Below are 13,514 nucleotides of genomic sequence, written 5' to 3' on the forward strand. Positions count from 1 at the left end.
TATTTTTAGTAGAGACAGGGTTTCACCATGTTGGCCAGGCTGGTCTCAAACTCCTGGCCTCAAGTGATCCACCCACCTCGGCCTCCCAAAGTACTGGGATTACAGGCGTGAGCCACCTACAGTCTAAATAATAAAACTCACATTTTAATAAATTCAAGAAACTTAAATGTTATTAGAGGATAGCATATATTTTTAACAATTTAATTGAGAGAAATAATTTCATGAATTTTTAAGAAAATATTTCTCTCAATTAAATTGTTAAAAATATATGCTATCCTTTGACAACATTTAAGTTTCTTGAACTTATTAAAATGTGAACTTTATTATTAAGTTAGACTGTATAGGCATAAAAAAATCATCAAAGTAGTTTATGAGCAATACTTGGTCATTTAGGTTATAGGAATGTTTTATATGCCTACCCATATCCTTTCACAGCGTCTAGTACAATGCTAGGCATATAACATTAATGTAATAAATGAGGTATTACCTATTAAATAATGAATTAGGTTTGAAATAAGTACCTAATTCACTCACTTAGGTAGTTAATAGCTTGTACTTATACTTTCCCAAATGTTTAAATGTACTTAGGAGAGAAAACAGAGTGCAATGATTCCTTCATGCTGAATGTACCGTCACTGTATATAGTAGTAACACACTCAGTGCTCTATGTGTGACACTCAGTGTAACTACTGCTGTGGTCTGAATGTTTGTGCCTCCCCAAAATTCATATGTTGAAACCTAATCCCCAAGGTGATGACATTAGGTTATGAAATTTCCACCCTAATAAAATGGAATTAGTGTCCCTATGAAATAGGCTCAATGAAGCTCATTCACCCTTTTCAGCATGTGAGGACCTAGCTACACAGCACCATCTATGAATCAGAAAGCAGGCCCTCACCAGACACCAAATCTACCAGTGCCCTGATCTTGGACTTCCCAGCCTCCAGAACTATAAGAAACAAATTTCTTTTGTTTTTAAGTCACCCAGGCTATGATATTTTGCTATAGAAGCCTGAACAGACTAATAACTATTAACTATCCCTCCCAACTTCAGCATTCTGCATTTATCTTGACTTAAAAGGGAAAAGTAAGGCAAATAAGAAACAGTGGCTCCACACTGAGTTTGCAACCCTTTCACGAGTCCTCATTGGTACAGAGTATATAGCAAAGCAAACCAAAACTGTTAAGGATTCAGAAGCATGTGGAAAGCCTTTGGTTGAATTAAATACCATAAAGCAGGGGCACAAATACATATTGTGTGCAGGGAAGAAAATAAAACTGTTGAGATAAATGAATACATGTCTCCAATTTGTGCGTTGCAGTTAGCTGACAATAAAGGTCAAATAAGGAGAAAGAGTAATGTAACTGCAAAGTAATGATGTGTGACCTTTCTGCCAAAGACCTTTGCCTGCTTTTGAGTTTGTTCTTTTACTTGCTTTCCAATAATTATTTAATACAGTGCTTGGAACACTGGCTCTGGAGTCTGAGTGCTTGGGTTAGGATAAAATTGCTGTTATTAACTGGCAAGTTATCTAACCTACTCCTCAAGTTCCTCACCTGCATAATGGGGAGATGAATAGGAAATTTATGATAGAATTGTTGTGAGGATTAAGTAATGCATATGAAGCATGTACTGTAGGAACTTGTTTGGCCCATAAGAAGTGCTCAACAAATTATCATTATATAGTATATTGATTAATACATTGAGACCAATTAACTGTAAAATTCTTCCAAGATAGTCTTCATAAGTCTCAACTTCTCCCACACATTTCTCTCCCCACTTTGATGTGCTGAGGCTAAGAGAAACCCATTTTATAGTCCCTTTGTAGTTGGGACCATTACAATATGTTCTCAACCATTGTCCCAGAGTAGCTAAATATGGCATTCCAAGGACAGACTGCAAAATTGAAAAAATCTTTCTCCCTGAAGTCTTTTTAACCCTATCTGAGATGCTATTTTCAAAACATCTCTTTTCCAACCACATTTCGGAAGATTCTTTCAGTTTACGAATTTCTAACTATACATTTGCTAGCCAAAATATATTTCCATCACTCGTAGCTGAATAAAGCTGATTTATCCATGGTGAAGAGATCAGGATTCTATTCTGAAAATTGTCCTCTTGGGCTATTAAGCTGTATCCAATTTCCAGGATGCCTGATGCCTTCATCTTTAGGGTTGAAGGATTCCATTTTGCTTCATCCATCAACCGCAAAATAGTCAACCCTGTCTTTATTGCAAAGCCACGTTTCTAATAATAATGAAAGCAACCCAGGCTGCTAAGTTGAGTCAGCAATTTAAAATGAGAATTCTTTGACCAACGAACACAAGCAAATCTGAAAAGCAACTGATAAATGGGGACAGAAATAAAACCCTCAAGGTTTTATTATTTTATGTTTTTGAACAAAATGGATTTTTATCTCTTTTAACAAATAACTCTTCTTATCATCACATATTTTCTTATTTTTCCCATCATTCCACATGCATAGTTTGTTTTCATTAGCTAAAAATGATTATTATTGCTAGAAATCATTAAAATATCAGTATTCAATACATGTGTTAAAACAGAAATTTTAAAGGGATAGTAATCTGTTTTTAGCAACTGATTGCAAATTAACCCAGACATGATCGAGTAGAGTGATTTAATATTTATTATTTCTTGTGTAACAATTTTTATAAATGTCTGTGAAACTTCAAGATAGCTTTATCATTAGGCAATCTTAACACTTTCATTGTAGTGTCAAAATTCTATTCTTAGAATATGTAGATTTATCATAAGTGTGAAGGTAAGAATTTAAAACTTTCTTATCATATACTTTTGTCTTATCTACCAAAAATATCATGATCAAGAACGACTTCAAGATGCCATCTCTCATCCTCTCCTCTAGAACCAATCTCTTGTTCCTCTGAATTTTCACAGAGCTTTACCTGTCCTCATTGTGTCCTAGGCATTATATTTTACCTTTTTTTGAATTTATGCCTCACTCATCTTTTTTTACCAAGAAAAGTCAAGTAACTTTCTACCAATTTGTGTAGTTTTTTTTTTTCAATGTATACCTCATTTCACTCATGCCACCATAAGCTCCTTATGGAAAGACTCTGTGTCTGCTTTAACTTGATAACCTCCATAGCATATGAAAGAGTGCCTGACACAGAATAAGCACTTAACACATGTTTATGGAATTAATCAATAGATGAATAGGTGAGCAATAAATACTTATCAAATGCAAAACAATTCTGCCATGATTACACTAATGTGGGTTGGAATGATTAGCTTTAAGAGGGTTTTAGGAGAAACAATTAGTGAGTGTCCTTGCTAGTGAATTTTCTCATATATATAATCATATACAAGTTAAAGCTGTTCTCACACTGTTTCTACAAAACTTATTGAAAAGTTTATAAGTAAAATCTGCCTGTGAATAATGTATATTTATGTTTACTAGAAACAAACCAACAGTTTTGAATATTGTGTTTTTTAAATGAATTACCTGGTTTAAGGCATTACATCAATGTGCATATAGTGTTGAGGCCTGCATTAAAGGGAAAGAGATAAGTATTTCCTTGACATGATCACATGTTGTAATGGACATGGTGGGAAGAGCGTTGGTTTTAGAATCAAACAGACCTATTTTAAAATGCTGGCTTTGCCGACTACCAGCATGTGACCTTGGCAGTTTATTTATTCAATCTTTTTTTTTTTTTTTTTTTTGAGATGGAGTCTTGCTCTGTCACCCAGGCTGGAGTGCAGTGGCGCAATCTCTGCTCACTGCAAGCTCTGCCTCCCAGATTCACGCCATTCTCCTGCCTTAGCCTCCCGAGTAGCTGGGACTACAGCTGCCTGCTACCACGCCCAGCTAATTTTTTGTATTTTTAGTAGAGACGGGGTTTCACCATGTTAGCCAGGATGGTCTCCATCTCCTGATCTCGTGATCTGCCCACCTCGGCCTCCCAAAGTGCTAGGATTACAGGCATGAGCCACCATGCCCGGCCTATTTATTCAATCTTAAGTCTCCAAGTAATATACATTCTACACATTCTGGTGTGGGTTCATGTAGGGATACATGTGGAATAATGCTTGGTGCACAGTGGAGCCCAGTATGTCCTAGTACTTATTAGAATCCAAGGATGATTTAACCGAGCTGTGTGCCACAATCTGTTGTTGTTGTTGCTGTTGTGGTTGTTGTCACTGTTGATGTTGTTGAAAACTATTGACCCAGGGAGGAAAAACACATTGATATTCGGCAAACCTGGCTAATTATCCTAACCATCAACCCACTCCTACCAGACAGTAGCAAGTCCTCCTACACTTTGTTCTTATATGGCCCAGTTTTCCCTTATGGCACCCATCTCAATTGTAATGAAATAATAATTATGCTATGTCTTGTTTAATATCTGTCTCTCCTGTAGAGTGTACATTCCATCACAGCAGAGACCACATCCATCTTGGTCACCGCTAAGTCCTGACCACTTAACATGGTGCCTATTTACTCAGGGAAGATTTGTTGCCTGAATGAATGAGTGAATGAATAAATGAATGTGTGAGTGAGTCAGTGAATCAGTGAATATTATGATATGCTTGTGCCTAGTATTGTGCCTGATGTGCAAATAAGTCCTGAATAATGTTTGTGCAGTTGAATTGGAAACAACATTCATTATGTTTCTAAAGAAAACTGATTACTTCCTTCTAATAAATTACCCATTATATTTTTAAATGTTATTTAATAATAACATCAGCAGAATCAAAAGCTACCCATCCAAACTCTTTTGTTTTCAGTCCTGCCTTTCAAACCAAAATTACTAGGCATAAAACAGGCACTCAAAATAGCTCTTTGAATGGAAAATTCTAATCACGCTTTTGACATTGTCATCATTTTCTTGACTCCCTATTGTTAAGGAACAAATAATATTATTATCAGAAAAAAAAAATACAGTCCATTAAAACTCAGTTTTTTATGCATTATTTCATCTCTTTTATTGGTTATACACACATCTCAAGCCTTTTTTTAAAGAAAAAGATTGTGTATCTGAATTAATAAAGAAACAAAAATCAGTGCTCTTGAAATTGAATTGTAAGATAGAATAATTATAGGAGATATTTGTTTCTATTAAGTATCTTTGGATGCTTGACAGTCTTTTAGTCTTTATCCACAAAAAAGGAACTAACTATATTTTTAATCTCTCTTCCTCAATCATGTTGAAGGCAAAAAAAAGTGTTTTGGGTTTTTTTACTATTCTGTCCAATAGCTAAAACAAAATGTAGCTAATTAGCTTCTTTGACATGGCTCACCAAAGAGGTTAACAGTATAGTAACATTTTGGAAAGCAAGTAAAGCCACACAGTATGAGGATACAGAGTCTAAGCTGACTAATAAAACTCTGACAACAAATTAACTCCATCTTTATGTTTGTCCCTCATTCCTTCCCCTGCCTCCCTTGCCCTGCATTACCACCACCCTTTCACTTATCACATCCTTGGTTTTGTTAAAAAAAAAAAAAAAAAAAAAAGTATTATGACAAGCTGGGCACATGGCTCACACCTGTAATCCCATCACTTTGAGAGACTGAGGTGAGTGGACTGGTTGAGCCCAGGAGTTCAAGACCAGCCTGGACAATACAGTGAGACCCTATCTCAACAAAAAAATACAAAAATTAGCCAGGGTGGTGGTGTGTGCCTGTGGTTCCAGATACTTGGGGGGCTGAGCCAGGAGGATCACTTGAGCCCAGGAGGTCAAGCCTGCAGTGAGCCATGATGGCACCACTGTACTCTAGCCTAAGCAACAGAGCAAGACCCTGTCTCAAAAAAAAAAAAAAAAAAAAGTATTATCACATACTTATGCATATATAGGTATTACTAAAACTATATTGTTTGGTTTTGAATGTTTTAGTATTTACACAATGAATTCATGCTGCAAGTAATCTTCTGGAACTGACCTTTTTCACTCAATGGCATATTACTAAGGGTCATCCATATTGTTGCCTCTAGTTCTAGTTCATACAGTTTTTATTATGTAATATTCCATCTGTGCAAATAGTCCACAGTTTCATTACCCATTCTCTTGTCAAAGAACATTTGGGTTGTTTCCAGTTTTTGCTATTACAAACAGTTCCTCTAAGAACAGTTTTGTACGTATCTTCTGGTATGCTTATGGTGGAGATCTTTGGGAATGGACTCAGGAGCAGAACTGCTGTTCTTAAAATATGTAAATGTTCAACCATACAAAGTAATACCAAACTGCTTTCCAAAATGGTTGTGCAAATTTTCAGTTTGTATTACAGCAAGCAATATATAAATAATCTTATTAATCCTCATCTTCTCTAACACTTAGTATTATCTCTTATGTATTTATTTATTTATCTATGGACAATTTAAGATGGTTTTTATAAGTTCCTGTTAATGTTTTAGTTCTCATACTGTATTGTTTATTTACATGGTCTTATTATATTATTCAAAAATTAAAAATAAATTTTAAAAAGTAAGAGAGGGTCATGCATTAACACTGATAAGAGAATGTCACCAACCACAGACTAAGATTAATCCAATTTTGTGTATTTAACGTTCAGAGGAGGGGTTCTGGAAGAAGTAGATAGGGAATCCAAGCCCTGATAAAGACCCCAAAGATTACCTCTAAGGAATGTCTTAAAGGGAAAGGCAGAAGATCTTAAAATGTTTCACTAACACACTGTGCACAGCCCATTCCTCTCCTTTTCCAACTCAATTCATCTACTCAGAGATGCAGCTGATTCAAGGGTAATCATTACTAGGAATGTCCTTGAGTGCTTTGAAAGAAAGTTGATGAAAACTCATCACGCCCTTTTTTTAGGTCTGACGGCAGTATCACACAAGTATGTACTGTGGTGGCAATCTCTCAGGAAGGGTGTAAAAAATTCATCTGAGATTGTATTTTCTCCTAGGATACGGCATTGGCCTCCCACCCAACTCTCCATTGACCTCCAACATATCCGAGCTAATCAGTCAATACAAGTCACATGGGTTTATGGATGTGCTCCATGACAAGTGGTACAAGGTGGTTCCCTGTGGCAAGAGAAGTTTTGCTGTCACGGAGGTATGGAAAGATGGCTGAAAATGGTGACACGTTGTATAGCTGTACCTCAGAGAACATAAGGAAATGCTATTACTTGTGCCTCATCATCTAGGTTATTGCATTTACTAGACTCTTACATAATATTTGGATTACTTTTCACTTTGCCCAAAAAGCGTCCATTCCTAAAGGAATTTACAGGGAAGCATGTTTGTCTTAGATTTAAATGCGATGCTATTTTGATGAGTAAATATCTAAATTTCTACTTTTCCCCATGACCTATATCCACAAGTACAGAAGAAATGCTGTTCTGAATTACAGCAATAGTATCTGAGACTGACATGAACACTGTTTGATTTAATCGTTAATTGATGGACATGATGTGTACTTCAAAATATCCTGCAAAATCTAATCAAAACATTGCTAAATTACCAATGGTTACTACCTAAAGATAAAGCCTTCGTGGATGTAGATTATAGAGCCATAGATATTTAAAACTGAAAACAATCAATTCTCTTCTTTTATAGTTAGGAAAAGAGTACCCAGAGATACTCAGTGGTTTCCCCAAGGCACACAAATAATCAGAATCTGTTTCTTTCTGTTGCAGTACTCTGACTTTACAATGTAATTAGAAAGAAACCTATAAAATAAGGCAGAAATTGAATGATTAAAATTGGAGACTGGAAGGTATAACCAGAGCCACAGGCTCAGATATTTAAAAGAGGAGCCAAATATACCTGAACAAGGTCAGCCTGACAATTAAAAACAAAACAAAACAAAAAACACCTAAAGCGAATAATAATGGCTTCAAGTAGTCTCCGCCAAGAACTCTCGAATTTGTATTTCAACACAGACCCTTATTGTGAGCTCCAGACCATATATCCACCTTCCTATTTGACATCTCCACTTGATTATCCTCCAGGCATCTCAAATTTAACTTGTCAAAAGCTGAACCCTTGATCGTCCCTCCTAAATCTATTTTTCCCCCTGTGCCTCACATCTTGGTAATGGCACCTCTGGCCATCTAGTTACTCATTCTGGAAACTGGCAGGGATCCTTAATGCCTCCCACATCTCATCTTCCACATTCATCAACAAGCCATGTCTTTTCCTTCTATAAAATATGCCTCAAATATGCCCATTTATTGTCATCTCCACTGTTGTCACTTGAGTCCAAGCCATCATTCTTCACCTGGACCACTATAAAAGTCTCCTAACTGGCTCTCTGCTTTCACTCCTGCCTCCTCAAATTTTTCCATGTGGCAAATCATTCTTCGCTCAGAAGCCTGCAGTGGCCTCCCATGTTAATGGAACAAAAATCTGAAACATTGGCATGGCCCACAATGCCCTGTGGGACCTGGCCCTGCCCACCTCCCAGCCTCATCCCACACCACTTTCCTCCTGGCTTCCCTGCTCAGGCTATTGCCTCCTCTTCCTCAAATACTCTATCCTCTGACACTCGCTTAGCTAAATCCTTTACATTATTAACTCCCAGCTGAAATCTCCCTTCTTCAGTCTCTGATAATCCCAGACCAATATGAATCATATCTCCCTTTATAATCTCATATCTCACATTATTTCATAGCACTTGTCGTAATTTATAAATTATACTATTTCTAAACAAATACTTAACTGAGTTTTTGTTTTAGTGTATCCCTTCATTAAACTGTAAGAGCTTGGTGAGTGGCAAAGATTTTGTTTGCAATTGTATTGTCAGTGTCTCATATATAGTAGCACCCAGTGATTGTGGAATAAAGAATCAGAGAAATTGGACAGCGTACCTGAGAAAATGTTAGGGAGCAGAAAGTAAAAGCATACATTGGGAGTGAAATTTGTAGTGTACTATTTGGGGGGACAAATAGTGTCCCCCCAAAATTAGTGTCTACCTAGAACTTCAGAATGTGACCTTATTTGGAAATAAGGTCTTTGAAAAGGTAGTTAATGAAGTTAAAATGAGGCCATACTGTATTCAAGTGGGTCCTAAACTCAATTATGGATATCCTTATAAGGAAACCCTGTGGAGAGACACACAGGGAAAAAGTCCATGTGACAACAAAGGTAGACACTGGAATGTGCAGCTACAAGCCAAGGAAATGCTAAAAATTGCCAGCAACCCTCAGAAGCTAGGAAAGAAGCATAAAACATGTCCCTCAGAGCTTCCAGAGGCAACTAACCCTGCTGACACCTTGATTTCAGACTTTTGGCCTCCTAAACTGTGAGGGAATAAATTTCTGGGGTTTTTTGTTGTTCTTGTTTTGTTTTTGTTTTGTTTTCTTTTGTTTTGTTTTTTGAGACGGAGTCTTGCTCTGTCACCCAGGCTGGAGTGCAGTGACACCATCTCAGCTCACTGCCAGCTCCACCTCCCAGGTTCATGCCATTCTCCTGCCTCATCTCCCGAGTAGCTGGGACTACAGGCAACCGCCACCACGCCCAGCTAATTTTTTGTATTTTCAGTAGAGATGGGGTTTCACCATGTTAGCCAGGATGGTCTTGATCTCCTGACCTCATGATCCGCCCGCCTCGGCCTCCTAAAGTGCTGAGATTACAAGCATGAGCCACCACACCTGGCAAAATTTCAGTTGTTTTAAGTCACCAAGTTTGTGGTAATTTGTTACATCAGCCCTAGGGAACTAATACAGATAGATGATAGACATCTAGATGATAAGGATAAAAATGTAGATAGATAGATGATTGATTGGTAGATAGATAGATAGATAGATAGATAGATAGATAGATAGATAAATAGATAGATAGATGCAAGCTGGTCAATGCCCTTGGTAATTAAGTTTACTTCTGATTATCCTGGAAGCCATGACAAAAAGGAATATAAGATGGGTTGGACATTTTTTTAATTGGAAAAAGAAGAAGTTAACCTATCTTTAGTGCTAGATTCTAAAATAATTCTTTTTGAAAAATTACATTGAGTAACAGAGTTAGCAGTGATTGCAAGAAACAAAAACATTTCTCCTCTGGATAACTTTTGTATTGATCAAACGTTTGAAGGAAGCAAGAGGAAAATGGGGACTTAGGGAGCTAGCACATTCTGTTTCCTACCATGTGATAGAAACTATATAAGGAACATTAACTTGGTTCTCTCTACAACCCTGTAAAGTAGACATTTTTATCTTTATTTGGAGAGATTTCCCTGGCTTGTCCTAAAAGAAATGAACTTGGGCCTATACCAGTCAATTGAATTAAGTCAACCAAGGAAGGAAACAAACCAGTTGCCTAACCTGTGCCAAGTAACAATTACTTGGTGTTTTCTATCATTTGTTGTGACCATAGCTGACTCAAGTCAACATCTTCAAGTGATTCAGAATTGACAGCAAGACAAGGCTGGGTGCAGTGGCTCATGCCTGTAATTCCAGCACATTGGGAGGCCAAGGCAGGCAGCTCATTTGAGCCCAGGAATTCAAGACCAGACGGGGCAATGCCGTGAGACTCTATCTTTACAAAACAGATTTTTAATTTAAAAAATTTGACAGCAAAGTATTAAGAGAAAAGGAGTCTCCCAATCCTGTCCCCAAAGCCAGCATTCCTGAATGATTTTAACCTCCCTGATCACATGCAAGCCTCTAGGCTATTGTCATTTCAGAGGATCATCTGACCAAGACTTCAGCTGGAGGGACCACATGATTCCCAGGTGGAGGAAGACCTAAGGACACACAGCTCGGCAGACTCAGAACCTAACTCTACCTGGACACACAGAAGGGAACACACTATCGGAGACTTACCAACACAATTATTAACATAAACCTATGTCAAATTTATTCCAAAGGAAAAGTAACTAACCTAAAACAAGATACATTTGAAGCCATACATTTCTGGATTTCAATCCCATCTCTACCAATTAACAGCTGAATTACTTAACTACTCTCAAGTCTGAGTCTCCTCATCTATGAATGGGTATGATAAAACCTGCCATCCCATTTTGTTCTAAGAATAAGAGGTCATTTATGGAAGCTCAGAATGGTGAATAGTAAATAATAGAAGTACTAATTCTTCCTCTCCCTACATTAGGATATCTTCAGATGTCTATGGCTCTTTTTAAAGTGAAGAAATATTCCCAGAAACCCTCCATTAGATTTCCTCATATTTCATTGGCCAAAATTCTATCTTCTGCCTATGTCTAAGCCTATCATTGGTAAGGGAATGGGTTCACCATGATGGATTAGGCCAGTCATGACTCATCCCCTAGCACTGGCGATTGCACAGCCTCCCTTGAAACACAGGGTCACATCGAGAAGTGTGAAGGCCTAAACAAAAGCAGGATTCCCTTAGGAAGGAGGAGACAGAAGCATAGATGTTGAATAAGCATATCCAACCACTTCTACTCTCACTCTGTAGACTTTGAAAGCTGCTTCTTCTCTCATCCCACCTACCACCAGCCATCTGCACAATGAGGTATTTTGATTTAATCATCTGCAAAGCAAGTCCTCCCAGCTTTGATACAGTGATTCTGGCTTCCCTTAATATTGTCCTAAAATATGAATATTCAGTATTCTATACAGTATAGTATAATGGTTAGAAACATGGGCTTTGAAGGCAATTCTAGATTTGAATCCCAGGCCTACCAACTGTGATACCAGGACATGTTATTTAAGCATTCTGAGACTCAGCTTCTACAAACTGGGGAGATAGTCGTATATACTTTATAGGATTGTGGCAAAAATGAAATTCAATAGTGCTCTTCAAATATTGGGCATATTCCTAAATATGATAACCACAAAGTTACCCATGTTCTTAAGGATTATGAGGTTTCACCTCATATATGTTACAGGGCTATATGGATTTATCAGCAATTTCAAACAAAATCAAATTAAGTGTAGACCAAAAAAAAAAGATGTTTTGAAAAACAAGTATCAGTGAAAGCCATAAACTGTTGAGATGATGCATCTAAAGTACAGCAAAATGTTTTCCATTGCAGTTTTTCACAGGCCAGATTCAGGGGAATGGCAGATGGGAAATTCTAGATGTAGTCAGCTGGAAGCATTGAATAAGAGGCTAATATCAGGATCAACTTGTGCTTGTCAAGGCAATGTTGGGCCCACATTCCAGGTCAGCTAAATTTGAAAGAGAGCTAGGAATGAGAAGAATGGAGGAAAGTTGTGTCCTTACCTTCAGGGACAGAAATAACAGAGTTCTGGTAACATCAGTTTGTGTAGAGATAGGAGGGCCACACACACACAGAGCTCTTCTTCCTCAGGGATGCTGGTCTGCTGTATGGCGTATCCTGGTCTATGGAATAGGAAACTTTTTTGTAATAATGCTTACCTGGGTACATTTAAACAGCAATGCATATTCTTGTGTGACATTTTTGTTTTGAACAACCTAAGACAGAATTTCAGGATTTTCCTCACAGAACCTAAAGATAGAACGTAATTAAATGAAACCAGTCTTCAGTTCATTGACTGAGTTTGGTCTCCTCTGCACAAAGACCCTCTGCCTGCTGGATTTCCCATTGCTCAATACACTAAGTCTCCAACTGTGATTTTTTTCTTAACTTTCTCACAGAAAAGGTCAGAAGAAGAAAGCATACTTACTAATGTTTCGCTTGTCATCCCTTTTGCCTCAAATGTCATACACTGCCGGGCTCTGTTAGTGTGGAGAACCAGGATTAACTTTGAAATCAGACAAGCTATCCTTGAAGCCTACTTCAACCACCAACTTACTTTTGGCGAGCGCCTTAATCCAACTCAGCTTTAGCTTCTTCATCTCATCAGTGACTGTTGCGTGGAGTAAATAAAATGATGGTCTCATACACATGGCCCTCCTCCTTCCCCCTACCCAGGGGGAGGAGTGCAGGGCACAGTGAAGAAGAACCAGGTTATACTCTGGCTGGTTCCCCTCCCAACAGGTGCCCCTGACCCCTGAGGATTCCATTCTTCGGTTTACTTTTTACCTTACATACCATTTTGCCAGTTACAGTTCCTGCGTAAGTCTGTTGCTATAGAGCAATTAAACACCGTCTTTCGCTCTGAAAAAATATTCTAGTTTAGATAACAAATTACATGGTGACCTAGTAATAAAATTACTAGGTGCCTTTTTCCCCCATTTCTGGCAGTTGCACATTAATACTTGGCCCAATGTGAGAAGCTTGACCTATTCACCTTCCATCTCTTTGCAGCCCCAGAGCTATCTAGCCGCAGTTTCTCTAGAAGATAAACTCACTCTTTTTTCCTGAATTTCAGGGCTTTATCTGCTCCCCAGAGTCACTTAGGAAATTGCAGGTCCAATTCTGCTGACCAGACTCTGGCAATTTTCAAAGAGGAATTTTAAATTGACCTCAGGTGTTTCCCCATAGTCCTCCCTGCACACCTGTGCCTCTGCCCACAGTGGACTCATTGTCAATCAATGCCATTAGGGAAAACATATGGCAGGGTGTAAATTTCCTTCATTTTCCTTTGACTCAGCAAAAAAAAAAAAAAATTAACTTTTTTCAACTCCCCAAGTGAATTTAAGAGCTCCAGGGCAAGAAT

The 13,514-nt window shown here is 37.9% G+C and overlaps 1 protein-coding gene across 2 annotated transcripts in view; it reads left to right on the forward strand.

Annotated features, from left to right (window-relative positions):
* The window catches only part of GRIN3A (glutamate ionotropic receptor NMDA type subunit 3A), a 165,398-nt gene that overhangs the window by 114,951 nt on the left and 36,933 nt on the right, over nucleotides 1–13,514 (forward strand). For both annotated transcript variants that reach the window (XR_003116020.1, XM_025360599.1), the window contains exon 6: nucleotides 6,909–7,060. Coding sequence is in view for 1 of the 2 variants with exons in the window: in XM_025360599.1 (XP_025216384.1) it covers nucleotides 6,909–7,060 (152 nt within the window). In the remaining variant the exon portion in view is untranslated. The remainder of the gene's footprint in view (nucleotides 1–6,908; nucleotides 7,061–13,514) is intronic.

This window comes from Theropithecus gelada, chromosome 15 (genome assembly GCF_003255815.1).
Source record: "Theropithecus gelada isolate Dixy chromosome 15, Tgel_1.0, whole genome shotgun sequence".
Lineage (NCBI taxonomy): Eukaryota > Metazoa > Chordata > Mammalia > Primates > Cercopithecidae > Theropithecus > Theropithecus gelada.